The sequence below is a fragment of the Colletotrichum chrysophilum genome (assembly GCF_026319265.1).
Source record: "Colletotrichum chrysophilum strain AFK26 chromosome Unknown scaffold_30, whole genome shotgun sequence".
Lineage (NCBI taxonomy): Eukaryota > Fungi > Ascomycota > Sordariomycetes > Glomerellales > Glomerellaceae > Colletotrichum > Colletotrichum chrysophilum.
The window spans coordinates 283,816-300,182 of NW_026517317.1; the positions used below are offsets into that span (position 1 = coordinate 283,816).

Here is a 16,367-nt window from a genome sequence, read left to right on the forward strand (position 1 = left end):
TCCACGATAAGTAGCAGATTGTGAACAAGGAATCGTTCCATGGATGTGCATCGAAACACAGGTTATAGAGGTGAGTAGAGACTGCTGCCTTCCGACTGCGAACCTTTCGAGTATCCTTATTTGGAGGCTTAGACGGACATTTGTCAGCGGTAAACGTCGCTTGCAGACTGGGTTGCTTTCGAGCGGAGTATTCCTGCTGGTGTGTGACTGAACCAGGAGGTCATTGCAGGAGGTGAGGGGGATGGGGAGAGCAATGTCCTTTTTGGGATTCATAGAGAGAATCCCTCTGAGCGGTTGGCTGGTTTCTTACGGCCGGTTACGTTGGGGGGAAATAAGGCTCGGGTTTTCCGCTGTCAATCACCTGTGACAAACCGGCCCCGGGCACCGCCGCCGCCTCGGCGGGATGCGTTCTCTGTTCGATGAAGTTCGAGGGCCGCTCGCAACCCACCCACACCCTTGTAGACAACGGCATCGAGGACGACAATGCATGTCTCGGGACCAGGAGGGGGCAAACGTGTTGGTGAATCCAGCTGCCTGCTCGTGACATGGTGCTCCACCACGACCCCGAGTCGCCTCCTCCGACAGTGGCCGTAGATACACACGTCTCATTGCCGTGATGCAAAGCAGTTAGCGAGTCCCGATCATCCCTGAGGGTCCCCGAATGTGCGCTTTGATCATGTGCATGGGGAAAACAGGACGAAGCAGCCAACGACTTTGTCCTCACTGGTTACCGACCCGATGGATTCGTAATAACCGGGAAAAGCGGGTGGTCTGAATAAGGACAGCACAGGCGGGCAGGCAAACATGACGAGGTTTCGTTTGGATATTCGAGACATGTCCGTCGGAGCTGGTTGGTAGGAGTTTGCTGCTGTCCATCAGTCTGAGCCGGCTGGGACTGGGCTCGGCGGGTAGAGTTGATGCAGGCGCCCTTACGAGCGATGCATTGTCGCCGAAAACCCTCAAATTCGAAGGGCGGGTTCCCAGCTGTTGATAGGCTGTCACGCATTACGCCGTGCGATGTGACTGCTGCGCCTGCGATCGAGGGACTTGGGCTGGTTCTCGGCCTCGAAATGTTGACCGGAAAGTGCAGGTAAGGCGACGAATTCTTCGGATGAACGCACAAACCTGCAAGACATCCTGGGTCGTCCAACGCGCCCGGGCCTGAAGACCGAAATGAGTCCTACACAGAGTGGTTGCGCGCGGTTGCGTAGGTGGTGGTGGTGGTGGTGCAGACAGGGCGTGGTCTGGAGCTTTGGATATGCAGGACCGGGGTCCGTTGGGATGCTGGGATGGGTTTCGCAAGTTGGGGTGGCCAGTCGTGAAAAAAGCCCGTTGAAAGGGCACCGAAAAGAAAACCGGAGAGGGCGCGCGGGGGCGGAGGGGCTTCCGAGCGATCAGGTCAGGCTACCTGCCTGCTAATCTCGCGCTTGGCGTTCTTCTACTCGGCGTGCATTTTCTCTATTGGGAACATTGTTTGCTACCTTACCAAGAAGGAAACCAACCGGAGCTTGTCATGGAGGGGTTTGTTCGGGTGTGTGGGAAGCTGGCCAACTCCTTCACAGTGTGCGCCTTGCGGACGTGCGAAGTTGGAATCCTGGGTGTCAGTTGATACTGTGCCGCGGACTGGTCTCCGATGTACAATCCGTGTAAGCCAGGACGGACGTGTGTCTCACGGTCGTTGTTGGGAGCAGACGACGAGACAATGCCTCTGGATCCTGGGCGGAATGGCGACGTTCGACCGGTTGAGGTGAGAGTTGCAACGGCCAGGTCCGCAAAGAAAGGGCAATCGCAATGTTTAAGCTGTCTCCTGTTACGTCATGCGTCGGCACCCGGCTCAGCTGCCTCGAATGTCACCTCACCTTCCGCGAGTCAACGCATTCACCAAGCATTGGGAAAGAACTGTGGACATGTACTGGTTGGTATTGCAGTCGCGCTCTACCGATGATACGCCTCTGGGCCTCTCTTGCTACAATGAACCCCATTGTCTGCTGCTGCTGCTCTCGTCTTGCCAAATCGCAAAAAGCCGACCCCCGCCTTGCGCAAGAAATTTTCGTATAATAACATGACCTCGAAACGGATCAATCCCAGCCCAAACCGGGACTGATATCGCCATGTGGCTGGAAAGAGGTTAAAAAAACAGATGATGAGTCCCAAACGCCCAAGCCTCCCTTCAACGCCTGCCCATCCAGCCCCGGGTCTGGCTCCCTGCCTGAAGTCTCATCCTCGAGAGAAATGTGACCCTGAATCGTCTAGTCATTTTGCTTCCTTGTCTTGGTTCCGTGTGACGCGTGGATATCGATGTAAATGGCCTCGGGTCGACTAACATAGGAGTGCTCTAGGACAAACCAGCGTGGTTGTCCGTCGCGTATCCGCCGTGCGCATTCGCGCCCGACAGAGCTCCCATGCCCGACATGTCGACTTGGCCGTTTTCCTACATGACCGAGGTTGACAGAAGTCGGGCATCGACATCATCCATAGGGAGCTCCATGCTGCCACGGGCCTCCACACCTTGTAGTCGCGACTCCATGTTCTGGAAGCGGGGCTCGTATCCTCCGGCGCGGTTCTCGAGGTTTTCCAAGCGCTTGTTCATCTGGTCGAGGGCTTGCTCTATCCGCATGAAGCCCTGGGCCATGTCGTGGCTCATGCGGTCGATCTTGTTAGTAAAGGACCGCATGGATTGGGCGAGCGGCGTGTTTTCCTGGCCGGGAGGGGCGGTCGCGACGCGAGGCTCATGGTTGTGGCTACCCTCCTGGACGGCGAAACGCCACTGGTTGCCGAGTTGAACTTCGCAGACGGCCTTGGCGCGCCAGGGACAGTCGACCTTGCGCGTGGAGGGGTTGCGCTTCTTTGCAGTGCTGCTGTACTTGACGCCGCCGCGGTCGCATACCAAGTCGTAGCGAGTGGGCTTGCCATCGCGGTAGTTGGAGGCGCGGAGCTTGACGACACCGTAGCCCTGGTCTTTGGCGACGCGCTGGACGGAGCTCAGAAGATCTTCGAAGGAGCGGAATATACCCTCGGGCGGAGGTAAAAGCGCCGGCGGGGGCGCATTCGACATGATGGCGGAAGAGTCCAGCTTGGCGGATGTGAAGGGAAGGTGGGGAAAAAGTGTATCTGGCGACGAGTCCGGAGAGAAAAGGACGCGTCGAAAAAGGAACGATGAAGCTCTGCTGAAGTGAAGAGAAAACGAAGTGCGGGCGTCAAGGTTTTGTTGGTTTAGCTCAGATGCAGCTTTCCACAGTTGGTAAGTAGCTGGGTTCGTGACGGAAAGGTAGGAACACGGAGAGGTTGGAGTCAGAGAATTCCAATCCGCACGGTCTGAACTAGGTTCGCAGTTAATCCGCCTTCCGGCTAGCTTTTAGCGAGTGTCAGCTTCCAGGATCCCAGCTGCAGGCCTGCACCCCTTGGCGCGGCAGCGTACCTTTTAGGTACCAATGTTCCCTGCTCCTTCTGTACGACGATGCTGCACTTTCCTCGACCGGAGAGATGCGCATTTCGTTCGGATGCACTTCGTGTCCTGCAGTGGTCTGATGAAGTTGATGGGGGCGAGAGCGATACTGATGTTGCAGCTGAAGTCTCTTTTGTTTTGTTTCCTCCCGTTGTTACCGCTTCTCTCTTTTTCTTTGACTGTTTACCTCCTTGCTGGACTCGCAGCTCACGTGACCCAACAAGTACCGCCCTTCACTTGCTCGAGGCACAGCGACCTTGACGCTGCACCAGACGGCATGAAGTTGGGCCATCTGTGGCCCGCGCCAACCACCTTCCAGATTGACGTGTCGCCGGTGACCACATTCAGCGTCCTTTCCACGGTCCCTGGCTTGGAGCGGCTTCTGGCCCCTACGCTAATTCCCGTCATGAGCTCTCACTGTCACTGCACCGCACCGCGCCGCGCATCGGAAACACCAACGCTTCCAAGCTGGCTCACCTAAACCACCAACAAATCTCAGACTTGCCTGCCGGCGCAGTGCCTGCTTTGGACCCCAAGTGGATAGTTGCATGAAAGGTGGTACGTTTGCACTTGCACTTTGGTTTTGAGGCGGCGCGCAAACAATTTTGCGCCATACAATACACCTGGATCTGTGTCGGACTGCCAGTGTGCCCGACTCTGCATCTTTACCTACATCCATCGCTGCATCCACCCTCTGGGCCAGGCTCTCAAAGCAACCTCGGTCCGCGGCGCTCGACATATCTATTCGTCCCGGTTTCAACGTCAATTCCCCCCTTGGGGAAACAATTACCGAACCGGCCTTTCAGGGTTTCCATCTCCAAGGGCGACGTCTTAACCCGCATCACCATGGCAAACAACAACCCAGCCATCAAGTCCGAGCCTGGCAATGAGGCGTGGGATGAAGAACGCCTAGAGCAGTCATTGAACCAGCTGAAGCTGTTGCACACCCAGGTCGGCGTCCCCTGCAGTCCTGCCCGACTTCAGTCGAACTGACCCCTCTCACAGCTGCGAGGTTTGCGCACCACGATCCCACGGATGATGGACCCTTTGTCCGCGCATCAACCGACTCGTATGTGCTGCCATCCACGGCCATGAGCATTTTCCATTTTCGTCAGCTAACGTTTACCGCCAGCCAAGGACAAGTTCGCCAGTTTCATCAAGTCAGTAGAGGCGGCCAGAAAGGAGGTGCAGGATTTCCAAGATCTTCGAAAGAGCGAGCAGATGACCAAGATCATGAACCATGCCTCCCAGAGACGAAGGGAAGAGCCCAACGGCGTCAAGCCCTGGCGCGCTACTGAACACCCCGACTGGACAACATTAGAGCCAGAGTCGTCATAGTTCGGCATCACCTGATTTGAATGGTTGCACATGGCGTTGGGGGTTTCTAGGGAAAAAGGATATGTTTATGCGGCATTGCTTCGAAGCGCTCGGTAGCAGACGTCCTGGATAAAGACTCTGAGAATGTAAAACGGCGTTTGCTTTCCTTCAGGTTTCCTTCAGGTTTCCTTCAGGACAAGTGTTAGAATCCATGAAGGGACGATATTTGGTTAAGAGACCGCATATATTCCCTGTGCTAAAGTGACCACTTTTCCTTGGTACCTAATTACTCTCGTTGTAGATGACAGCAATAGCAGCAGCAAAGAATAAAGACGACGATAGCAGCGGAGACGACGACGACGACGACGACGCTGAGGTAGAGTATGCAACCGCAGGAAAAGTAGTCAATCTAGCACAGAAAGATAAGGCGGTCTCTTGATACAACCAGTACAAGTCAAAAGTCACTGTGAACATTGAGCCATCGTTAACTTGCTTGAAACGATCACGTGATGGGGTTGAGCTCCACTGCGCTTAAGGCAGGTAACCAATAGGGTGGTAGCTCACTTGCCCGAACACACAATTTCTAATTCTACCCTCAGAAACCAATTTTCCACCAGCTTGCGATTCACGACTTCTGCTCAACTAACGTCCGCAGCACCATCAATCAGTCAAAATGGCCGGAGCCCGTGTCACCTACCGCCGCCGTAACGGGTGAGTCTCTTCCCACTTCGAATCGAAACGTTGCGATCGAATTTATCGAGAGACGGCGTTTGTTTTCGCATCGGCGTGCATGCCGTGCAGGTCGAGGAGAAAACGACAAGACTGACTGGGGAAAAATTGCAGCTACAACACCACCTCCAACCGGACTCGTATCGTCAAGACCCCCGGTGGTGAGCTCCGCATCCTTCACATCAAGAAGCGCGGCACTGCCCCCAAGTGCGGTGACTGCGGCGTCAAGCTGCCCGGCGTAAGTTCGATCTATACACCACGGCCGAACCGAGACTCGAGGGACCATCATCTGGGAGCGCATTGGAATGTAGTGGGAGGACATGGAGGAAGGGCGTTCGTCATCGGCAAAGGCTTGCGATCATCTTCATCAAGGACGAACAGGAAACACGAAGTCGACGGCGCTCTCAGATGGGACTCTCTCGATGTCGAATTTCAGCACGGCTTCACACACGCACGCGGGAAATGCTAACAGCCCCATCACAGGTCCCCGCCCTCCGCCCCCGCGAGTATGCCCAGATCTCCAAGCCCAAGAAGACCGTCCAGCGTGCCTACGGCGGCTCCAGATGCGGCAACTGCGTTCGTGACCGCATCGTCCGCGCTTTCCTGATCGAGGAGCAGAAGATCGTCAAGAAGGTGCTCAAGGAGCAGAGCCAGTCTGAGAAGAAGAAATAAACGTCTCATTCTTTCTTGCGTCACACGTCAAAAAACCACAGCTGGCCGGAATGGGAAATTTTAGGGGTTTGGTTCATTGCTTAGGTGTTCAATAAGGGCAAAAGGAACTGCATGATACACAAGAATCGTCGGCCACAGGCGGATTGATGACGGTTCGTCTGCTGCTGTGCGTTAGGGCACTCTTAGGCCTCGATACCTGAATGAAAACGGAAATCGAGCCCTTTCAAATTTTTTGTTTGGTTGTTAAACGTGGGATCTCATATTTTTCGTTGCTTTCTGAGTGACGACCCCGCGATTTTCAATCGAGTCGAGGCGCCCAAAAAACAAAAGTGGTTTATCCCCCAGTATCGGAATTATGACAGCGAATTGAACTTTTGGCGCCGTCGCGCTCTGGACTCCCCGGTGTATGATGCGTGACACTGGTGCTTTGGCGTGACTTATTTTGATGTGGTTCCCCGCCATCACGACTGGTGGTTTTTTGGTAGCTCGCTCAACCTTGTAATCATGACGTTCAAGATACTGAAGTAGCTCTGCGGAAAAAATTCCAGCTTGTACCCAGCTCTTCCGTCAAACAACTCCAACCACCCCAACGTCAGCTTCTTGTCCCTACCCGCTGCACGCGTTCACTCATTCGACACAAGTATCCGGCCCGTATTCATGTATTTTCCGGCAAGCACTCGCGTGCTCCGCGCATTCGCGCGCGCCCAGCGCACGATTCCCCGACCGCTCCCCCGAGTCTCGACGCCTTTGCGACCCTCAGCAGCTCCTTCGCAAATCGCATGCCTACGCAGTCAAATCCACACGGCGCCGCCAAGGTTAAAGAAGAACAAGACGAACGAATATGAAGGTGGTACCGACTTCAGCGAGCTCGACGTCTTGGGCAATACGCCGACTCCGTCAACATCAATCGATGTCTGCATGTCGGACGGCTTCTCCCTGAACAGTGGCCTCAAGATTCTGGATGGAAACGCTGCCCTGCTCATTGGCGGCGAGGCATTCGAGTGGCGGCCGTGGGAGGCCAAGGGCACGATGAACTTGATCAATGCCAAGGGCCAATTTGAGATCCCCCCCGAGGCGTTTGGCGTGCTGGAGCTGGTGTGGCCTCGACCTGGTTCGTCCCCCTTCTGACGATGTCTACGATAATCGAACACTATTCTGACGTGGCTCTTCGCAGATCTTCTTATTCTCGGCGTCGGCCCCAAGATCGTTCCGCTCGCTCCGTCCACGAAAAAGCACCTCAGCTCGCTCGGAATCCGCGTGGATGTGCTTGACACGGGGAATGCGGCATCGCAGTTCAATCTGCTTGCTACGGAGAGGGGCGTCGATGAAGTTGCGGGTGCCTTGATTCCCATCGGATGGGTCGAGGGCAAGGGCGCTGCGTGACGTGCTCACGATGGGGAGACCATATGGACCGCCCTGACTCGGGTTGAGGATAGGCTCATCGCCAGAGTGCGCACGTGGACGGAGAGAAGCATTCAAGACGGCAAAATCACGATGATCCTCCATGAGATGGGGACTGCATAGAGCATCGAGATCTAGCTTCCTGAATGATGTGGGATACCCGGGGCCGGCCACGTCCACAAACCTCACTCTCGCTACCCCGCCATGCAAATTCCTGGCGAGATCACTCTCCAGGTTCTCGCTGAACGCTGTACCACCACCTGTCTTCTTTCTCAAAGCCAGCCACCACTGGTGAGAGATCACAAGACGCGAAGACTCTGCAATGCCTCATACCAGAAACCAAAGTGTAATATTAAAATCACAATTTACATAATTCTCATGTACAAATTTCCCAGCTTCTTCTCGATCGCGTACGTAATCAGCCTTGCCAGGTCCCAGCGCGGGCGCTGATTCGCAGCGAAGCTCCAATTGGCCAAAAATTCCAGAGACAAGGAAACCAATGGCAGCGTTTCCCCGGGCCCAGGTGGAGGAGACATGACGAACTGTTGGCTGAGAATGGGCAATGACATAGATTGCCCAAAGACAAAAGTTTGGTGCCTTGCTCCCCACTGAAAGTATCTCTCGCTGCCCGCTGCCCGCCTGAGTGGTGCCTTCTGTGAGGCTCGCTTTTCTTGCCTAGCATCTTGTCTCTCACTTTCCCCAGTTTCTTCCCATCGCAGCGGTATTTGTACGGAGCAGCTGGTGGCGCATCTTCTGCCTTAGAAACGGCCTGCCCCGACCACGTTCTGGCCTGCCTCCGTCTCAGTCGATCCCCTCAGATCTCGACGCTACCTAGCCCACCTCACCTGCGGTCTGATTAAAAGGAAGCCGCCTTTGCTCTTTCCTCCCTGCAGTGCTCTGGGCCTCGCGCCCAGTTGCACACAGCAGGTGCGACGGTGGAATACCCGCGGAAGAGGAAACTGGAACTGGGTCCTTACTTCACAGCGGCTACCCGATTTTGAGTCACATTCCGTGTGACCAGATCTCATCGTTATCTCGGTCTATCTCGCCCACACTCACTCCATTTTGTTTACCTCCCTCCCCCCAAGTAGCGAACGGTTGAGAGATCGTCGGGCTGTCATACCCTCCTGGAACGACACACACAAAGATCGCCATTTTTCCTTGCAGCGCACTACATTTTGGAGATACCCGCGCTTTATTCCGGCTTCTGTCTTGTCAGACCAGGCTTATTATTCCTCTTCTTACCGTTGTATTTGCAACCCTTTCGGTGCCGGTGGCCAAGACGCGTCTGGATCCCGGAACGACAACCCACATACCCTCGGTCAACATGGGAGACCAACAACAGGCCCGCGGCGGATGGTGGACCAACCCCCACGACCCCGAGTCCACGGATCCGGAGTTGCTAAAACAAAATTCAGAGATACGCACATTCAAAACAGATCGCTACACTTATGCTGATATCCGCATATTCTACAAACGGCATCAACAGGCAGACCAGCTGCCCAAGCCACCCATCCCCTTGCTCGTCTTCATTCACGGGCTGGGAGGCTCAGTGGCACAATTTCACCCGCTGCTGACCAGCCTTGTCCACATCTCATCATGTCTGGCCATCGACCTGCCCGGATGTGGGCGATCCAAGTTTGCACAGACGTCATGGGATGCCTACAGTCCGGAAGCACTGGCCGAGCTGCTGGAAGTCATCATTGACGAGTACCGCCAGAAGGAGCCTGACCGCAACGTGGTTCTCATCGGCCATAGCATGGGCACGACGATGTGTGCACAACTGGCTAGCCGTAACACTACGCACCGAACAGATTTAAGAACACACATCGTGGGACTCGTAGCGATTTGCCCCGTCTCTGGACCTCCACCAGCTGACAAGACGGCGCTGTTCCGCAAGCTTTTGTGGGTTCCCGGCTGGCTTTTCGATCTGTGGAGGGCCTATGACCGATGGGGAGGACCGCAGAGTGCCAGCGTGAGCCGGTTTGTCGGACCGGGAGCAGACCTCGAGCTGCGCAAGCTGCAAGACCGGTTTAACAACCAGAGTCGCACACCGGTATGGCGCCGTATGGCTTGGGGGTCTTTACCCACGTTCAAGAATGGCGTTGCCAGGGGTGGCGTCCCCGGAAAGGACGTATGGGCCGGCGTTGACGTACCCGTATACCTTGTTGGCGGGGAGGCAGACAAACTAACCCCTCCTGGTGAAGTCGGCAAGATCGAGGAGTATCTTCAAACCAAGGCACCGCTGTCACCAGAGACGGGTTCGGAAGATGGCCATGAGACCGTCGTCGACTCTGCTGCGCCAGTCAACACCTCCCAAAACGTCACCGATTATGTGCCTGAGAGCATCGACGACATCCGAGATGAGGACTTCCAGCGAGACAGACGACTGGATGAAGGTGCAGACACGACTGAGGACCCCTCTACGCCAGATGAATCATCTCCTGCAAACCTTCCGCCTCAGCCTCGACATCCCACCAAGGTGGTCAAGTCAATCATCATCCCGGCGCCTGCCAATCACGCTGTACTGTTCATGCCCTCGACCGCTCGGGTTCTCGCCCATCACATTTCCGACTTCCTAGCCTGTCACGTCACCGGTCGCTTCTCCCTGAAATGGCAGCTGCAGTACCTCTCGCGTGAGGGCAAATGGGACGTGAAGAACCTAGCCAAGTGGAAGAATGTCGTACCGGTATCGCTCCCGATAGGGCCCAAGGGCAAGCCGGCCGTCTTCCGGGCGATGAAGACTTTGCGGGAAGCCGACGATGTACACTGCCCTGCCGAGTTCGTCAAGAACTGGGGCAAGATTATCAAGGACGTTGTTGACATCAGTCACGACCAGCCTGTCTACGACCCTAGAAGCATGGAGAAGGGCGGCGTGCGCTACCACAAGTTCGCCACGGTGTCCAAGGTTCCGCCCAGCGAGGGAGAAGTTGCGCATTTTGTGGCGCTTGTGGACAAGTTGAGGGAAGAGCAGAAGAAGAGAGCTGAGGAGGAAAGATGGGAAGCGGTCAACGGAGAAAACCAGGTCATTGGTGTTCACTGCCATTACGGATTTAACCGCACGGGTTACTTTATTGTATGCTACCTGGTCGAGCGGTGCGGACTAGGTGTGCAGGAGGCCATCGACACGTTTGCGGAGGCGAGACCTAATGGGATCCGACACTCGCATTTCTTGGACAAACTACATGTACGATATTCAGGGGCGAGGAAGACAAGCGAGGGGGCGGAAGCGTCATAGGCAGTTCCCGAGCAGACAGGTCATGTCTTGCTTTTCTGTGGGAGTGGCACAGCTGCTCAGCGAAGAGGAACGGTTTTGTTAGGTTTTGGGACCGGAAGGGTTAAGAGACAGCGATTTTAAATATTCACAAACATTTCTTACACCTTTGGCAAGACCCTCCTGTCAGCGCTGGGCTCACGTCTCAGCTTCTGTCACACATTGTAGCTATGACTTGATAGCTTAATGAAGCAGGAGCTTGAATTACTAATTCCTGTTGATCCGTCAGTATCTTATACAGGTCTCGCAGTCAACCACACAAGTAGAAAGATGTGCCTCCGTTGCCTTTTGAATGTCGGAGACACCGAGTTCAGCATTGTGTCCTCGGCCGGTTCAAACTTAATGTGTCTCCTCAAGGGACCTACTTCATCAACCTTGATTGACAAATCCTCCCAAAAAATGATAAAAGGGGGTTTCAGCAACGAATCTTCTGTAAAGACATCCAACCTTCATATCATCTCTTCCGAGTTCAACAACACCATTCATCAGTAAGTAAACCCTGCAAGACTTATCGCCATTTCTTCTAATTAACACGAGTTACCAAGCAAGTCTATGTCATCAATAACTACATCAACAACTACAACTACTACTACAATAACAACGACACCGACAACCACAACAACCACCACAATCACAACTACAATCACAACCACAACAAAAAAACCAAAATGAACCGCTTCAGAGTATACGCAACCAAGACCCTCTCGGGCACCGTGGCTTCGCCGCGTACGTTCCACGCGTGCAAGCTCAGCCACGACTTCGGCTCCGCGCCGGCCCCCAAGCCGGCACAACAACAACAAAACAATACCATCGCAGCCGCGGACATCGAGTCCGACGTCCAGAAGCTGGCGGCGCTGGTCAAGAGCGCCAGGGCCGCGACCGAGCGGATCGAGGGGCACGTCGGCGTGCGGGGGTGTATCGTGGACGACGGCCGCAAGCTTGCGGGTCCGCTGTACAGGGCGATCGGGTTCGATGTGAACGTCTTTCAGAAGGTGGACAATGCGGACGTCATTCGCCGGAAGTTGGCCTCGTCATTTTCGAGCAAGGTTGAGGTCAAGGGCGAGGGAGAGGGCGGTAAGGTGTTGGAGAGGTTGAGAGAGGTGCAGGGGGAGGTGGGGGAGGTGCTTGGACGGCTGGAGGCGGTGGAGAGAGAGTCGAGGGTGCCGGCGGGGGGAAGGGGAAACTGGAGGGGTGGGAGATTTCTTGATCTGGATTGCTTGTAGTCCTCTTGTCTTTCTTCCGTGAGAACTTCTTGGAGATCTATGGCTCAAGTTCGGTGGCATACATTCTTGGCTTTGAAGATACCCAACCGATGATTTTGGCTTCTACCACGATTAGTTCATGATTCGGAGGCCTGGCAACTTAAGTAAGAGCAATCAATTTACAACCCGATGTGAAACTACACCAACTTACGTCGCTTTCCCCGTCGTGAGCAGGCTCAGCGATGAGATTTCGCACCGTCACTTAGGCATAGAGGTGCGTGCCTTAAACTCCTATGGAGAGATGTGGACAGGCGACGGATACTTAGAGATTTCTGGTGATCAGGGTCGCTATCAAACCTTTTCTTTTCACCCTTCCGGCTCTGCGAAAATTCTTTTCGCAAAAAGAGACATTAGGGTCTCCAGAAGGGTAGACCAAAGTGGCTTAGACAACTCCCTACCTTCTGGATCTAATCGTCCTGGTCAGCAAATTTGTAGCAAGAACGACGAAACAGATTCTCTTAGCTATACCTCAACTCGCAATCGGGTGTAGACCAGAATAAATGTAGGTTGAAGCGTGCTTGCGTTACTTGCTTTACTCGACTGTTGGTTTCGACGTCGTTTGCGACTCAAATCAAAGAAGAGTATCTCAGTACCTCGAAATTGTACTGCTTAACCCTTCGTGATCCTAATATCACTCTCCATATGATCCGTTCTCGATTCACTTGCAGCATGTCATAGATTCACCTGTTACGAAGGCTGACAGATGCAGTACCACATCACTGGCGACGAGACCAAGACTTTCATTCATATTCCAAGTCTGCAATAGCCAAAATGTCGCAAATATCACCTTCGATACCGCATCATTTGGATACTCCAATATACCAGCTGTTTTGCAGCAAACCCGAGAGACTTCTAGCTGCAATGTCTCCAACGACCCATTTACCTACTTTGCATGCGCCGGTAAAGGCGGTAGTGCACATCGATATCTGGGAAGCTCTATTCGACCAACTTGCTTTTCTTGGCTACCACAGGACCTTGGCAAACTGTGCCCTCACAAGTAAAGGCAACGCGTGGTTGGCACTCAAGCGACTTTACGAGTAAGTTGATTCTCACCGAACCGGAATTACTCAGCACGCAGCTTATCGTGAAACCATGTATGAGCACCATGTATGAGCACTTGCTGAATTACCCTAGCTTGACATTTCTTCCTCCGACAGACAAAACCATTTACTCAACTGGAATGTTGGAAACTATTTACCGTTCATCGACGTTTACCGACAGCCCGCTGAACACGCCGCCTCTCACTTCACACCCATATCTCACATATGTCCGACGTTACGACGGCTCCAATTTGTATTACGCTTGGCAATTCTACCATTGGGAAATGAATTTGAAGTTTTTGGAACATTTTGCGGATCAGAACCCCCAATGGACTGAGAAAAGAACACTGCCATATCACGCTCGTGGTGTAATGCAATTCGAAACACGATTTCTCGAGGACCTGGTCATAATCAGCAACGAGAACGGTCGGCACCCGATGCTGAGAGAAGTCTCGATATATCGCTGGAAAGACAGAGGCTCCTTCATCCTCTCCTGTCACGCGCTGGAGCGTTTGTCGATGACTTGGACCGAGGACTTGACCGCCGAAGCCGGAAAACAAATCAGCAAGAGTCTTCCGAGGCTAAAGCATCTGGAATTTCCATTTGCGGCGGACACCACGGCGGGCTCACAACAGCTGGGCGAGTTCCTCTCTCACTTGAATGCAGATCAGCTTGATTGCTTCGAGTGCGGAGTCGGGGCAGTGCATGCCCCCGTGTTTAGAGCCATCGCTAAGCAGACAGACCTACGGTGTTTGGAGTTCCGCTTATTCGAGATCCCGCCCACCGATCTGCTTCTGCTGAGTCCGCTCACGAACTTGACGTCGCTGACTCTGAAGTTCAACTCCTTTACTCCTAGCTCGCGGCTGCGAGAGAAGTATGAGCTATGGGCCAGAGAGAAACGTAGGCATATTTCGAATTGGATCACGTCTTGCAGAAGTCTGAAGCGCCTTCACCTCTTCCGCCTGCCGGACCTGATCCCTGCCATCGCGGACGCCCTCCCTCATCTCCAACTCAAAAGGCTACACGTGTACGACACAGGCAACCATCCTGACTTCTACCGCGCACTCAAAACGCAGTATCATCTTACACATCTCTTCATAGCGGAAGAATCGACTCGTCCTCCTCCTAGGGATCTCCGATGTCGCAAGCTGGTCATGGACGCAGTATGTTCCATGAAGGACCTGCGCGACTTGAGGCTTCACACATCCTTCTCGCTGTATTATACACAGCTTCAAACACTGGCATGCTGTCAGCCTAATCTCGAATTTCTTTCCTTCGTTCAAAGCGGAGTAGAACAGCCTGCTTGGATCTTGAGAGCCCTGGAGCTTTTCGACAACCTCAAAAACCTTACTATTCTGGGCATGACACGGTTCTCCGCACCACAAATTCTAGAGTGGATCGAGAAGACTGAATGTCATCGTCGCCACGGAGGATTCTTGCTGAGTCTGCCGTCTCAGGAGAAGGATAGCTGGTACCGCGGCGTGCCGCCCGCCGAGCTTCCACCGTGGAGAACGGTTGGGAGAGACTCCTTTACCAGGCGCATCAAGGAGCTGTTGAGGTTTTGTGCGGTGAAAGTGAGAGGCCCGGCAGAAACCGGGGAATCATGGCACGGAAACGATTATCTTGAGGTCGAGGAGTCCATGTTCCACAACCTTTGGGGAGATGCGAGAGGGCCAACTGCAGTGTCGATATGGAGAGGACATGTTCAAGCGGATCCTGAAACGAGTCTTCATATTGCTTAAGTGTATATAGCATCTCCATACTATGAATGTGATTCAAATGCAGTGAGTCGAAAATGTCTGATTTCGGCACGACTTCGAAACAATTGCCCGTCGACAGCCCAACACCAAGCTGAACGTCAACAAACGGTTTCAAGACACAAAAGCTGAGGTCTCATGGTCATCACTAGCATGGATTTCCTCACCACAGACTTTAGCCATGTGACTGTAGCCATGTTTGGGGCTTTTCATCCACGTCCTAGGGCTGCTGTGCATGCTTGACTGAAAGCCAGGCTCGTTGCAGACCTCCGTGCGCAGGGAGCGCTCGTCGTTGGCCGCCAAGCCGCGGATCATACTTTGCCGTCGTGATGTGTTACATTTAGCTTCAGCCTATCGGCGGGTGAGTCCAATTGATGAGGTGATGAAGACGCGCGAAGGAGCCGAAGGACCACGGTCTGCCGTGGACCATCTCTTCCGCCCGTTCCTAGCGCCTGAGCCGGCTAAACGTTGAGTGCCGGCCAGCCTTTGTCGCGCACGGCGAGGAAAGATTTGCATCCGAGGAAACAGGCCATTGTTATCTGCCAGTGCTCAGCCATGAAATGGGCTCGTAGACTGTAAACACCACTTTCGCAGTCTGGCTGTCAGCTGGAGCAGTCTCAGCAGGCGCCACTTGGGCAGAATTACTGCCTGTGAGCACGAGCTCAGGGGAAGTGAGACATGGCTAATGAGAATGAGCAGCTCAACAATTCCTTTCTCTCCTGAAATTGTGAGTTTCCCGCGGCTTTTCCAGGTTGACGTTGGGTCACTGATGGACAGCTTGGCAACCTTTATTTGCTGAGAAGAGGTGGTGCATCAGTTTGAAGCCAGACTGAGTCGTGAAAGCCTCCAGGTCCCCATGAACCAACACAATGCAGGCACAGACAATGACTGAGGCCGGGCCACACAATGACACATCAGCGTGGGTCAATTCTTCTCTGCACCGCCAATCACGACTGTCACTGCTTCATAAAAACCTGCCACTCCGCCAGCTAGGGTTTGAAACTCGCACAACCGAGCGGTCTTCATCACACGTGGCCTTCTTAAGCCCCAACTCGAGCTGCGTCCTCAACGAAATCCCAATCAGCTCGATTGAGCTCATCCCCGATGGCACAATTGGCTAGCGCGTCAGACTGTTAATCTGGAGGTTGGTGGTTCGAGCCCACCTCGGGGAGATTCAGTGGTTAAATTCCACCTGGGAATATTCTCTTTTGCTTTTTAGTGTTCTGGATTGCGCGGCCCATTGATTCACCGGTCTGACTTTTGCGTTGTGAGCCAGAAACTTACTTGACTTGGTCTCTTATTTCGATTGCAGCATCTTACAGCTATCTTGATTTTGCTGTTAGCGGGTAGCGTCATACTGACTGACACATCGCAAGAATAAATTTCTGAAGCCTGAGCTTCTTTCTCATTGCCTGTTTGGGTCAACCGCTCCGGCCGCAAGCAGAGACCCGGGAGTCCGATACCGTGAGG

The 16,367-nt window shown here is 53.9% G+C and overlaps 6 protein-coding genes and 1 non-coding gene across 7 annotated transcripts; 6 read left to right on the forward strand and 1 right to left on the reverse strand.

Moving 5' to 3' along the window:
* Nucleotides 1–2,431: 2,431 nt before the first annotated feature.
* On the reverse strand, nt 2,432–3,055 carry COL26b_004822 (uncharacterized protein; the record flags this gene model as incomplete). The annotated part of the gene is made up of 1 exon (XM_053177686.1): nt 2,432–3,055. The coding sequence occupies one exon, from the start codon at nt 3,053–3,055 to the stop codon at nt 2,432–2,434; it is 624 nt and encodes a 207-aa protein (XP_053038398.1).
* A 1,236-nt stretch (nt 3,056–4,291) lies between these two features.
* COL26b_004823 (uncharacterized protein) lies at nt 4,292–4,783 on the forward strand (the record flags this gene model as incomplete). Its single annotated transcript, XM_053177687.1, has 3 exons — nt 4,292–4,396; nt 4,451–4,514; nt 4,578–4,783. The coding sequence occupies 3 exons, from the start codon at nt 4,292–4,294 to the stop codon at nt 4,781–4,783; spliced, it is 375 nt and encodes a 124-aa protein (XP_053038399.1).
* Nucleotides 4,784–5,435: 652 nt separating this feature from the next.
* RPL34B (60S ribosomal protein L34B) lies at nt 5,436–6,163 on the forward strand (the record flags this gene model as incomplete). Its single annotated transcript, XM_053177688.1, has 3 exons — nt 5,436–5,473; nt 5,606–5,729; nt 5,975–6,163. The coding sequence occupies 3 exons, from the start codon at nt 5,436–5,438 to the stop codon at nt 6,161–6,163; spliced, it is 351 nt and encodes a 116-aa protein (XP_053038400.1).
* Nucleotides 6,164–6,820: 657 nt separating this feature from the next.
* COL26b_004825 (uncharacterized protein) lies at nt 6,821–7,546 on the forward strand (the record flags this gene model as incomplete). Its single annotated transcript, XM_053177689.1, has 2 exons — nt 6,821–7,274; nt 7,338–7,546. 2 exons carry the CDS (start codon nt 6,821–6,823, stop codon nt 7,544–7,546), a joined length of 663 nt encoding a protein of 220 aa, XP_053038401.1.
* Nucleotides 7,547–8,891: 1,345 nt separating this feature from the next.
* COL26b_004826 (uncharacterized protein) lies at nt 8,892–10,802 on the forward strand (the record flags this gene model as incomplete). Its single annotated transcript, XM_053177690.1, has 1 exon — nt 8,892–10,802. One exon carries the CDS (start codon nt 8,892–8,894, stop codon nt 10,800–10,802), a length of 1,911 nt encoding a protein of 636 aa, XP_053038402.1.
* A 704-nt stretch (nt 10,803–11,506) lies between these two features.
* COL26b_004827 (uncharacterized protein) lies at nt 11,507–12,045 on the forward strand (the record flags this gene model as incomplete). The annotated part of the gene is made up of 2 exons (XM_053177691.1): nt 11,507–11,912; nt 11,945–12,045. 2 exons carry the CDS (start codon nt 11,507–11,509, stop codon nt 12,043–12,045), a joined length of 507 nt encoding a protein of 168 aa, XP_053038403.1.
* A 3,950-nt stretch (nt 12,046–15,995) lies between these two features.
* Nucleotides 15,996–16,069, forward strand: COL26b_004828. Its single transcript has one exon. It is a non-coding gene; the product is annotated as a tRNA-Asn (tRNA).
* Nucleotides 16,070–16,367: the final 298 nt, after the last annotated feature.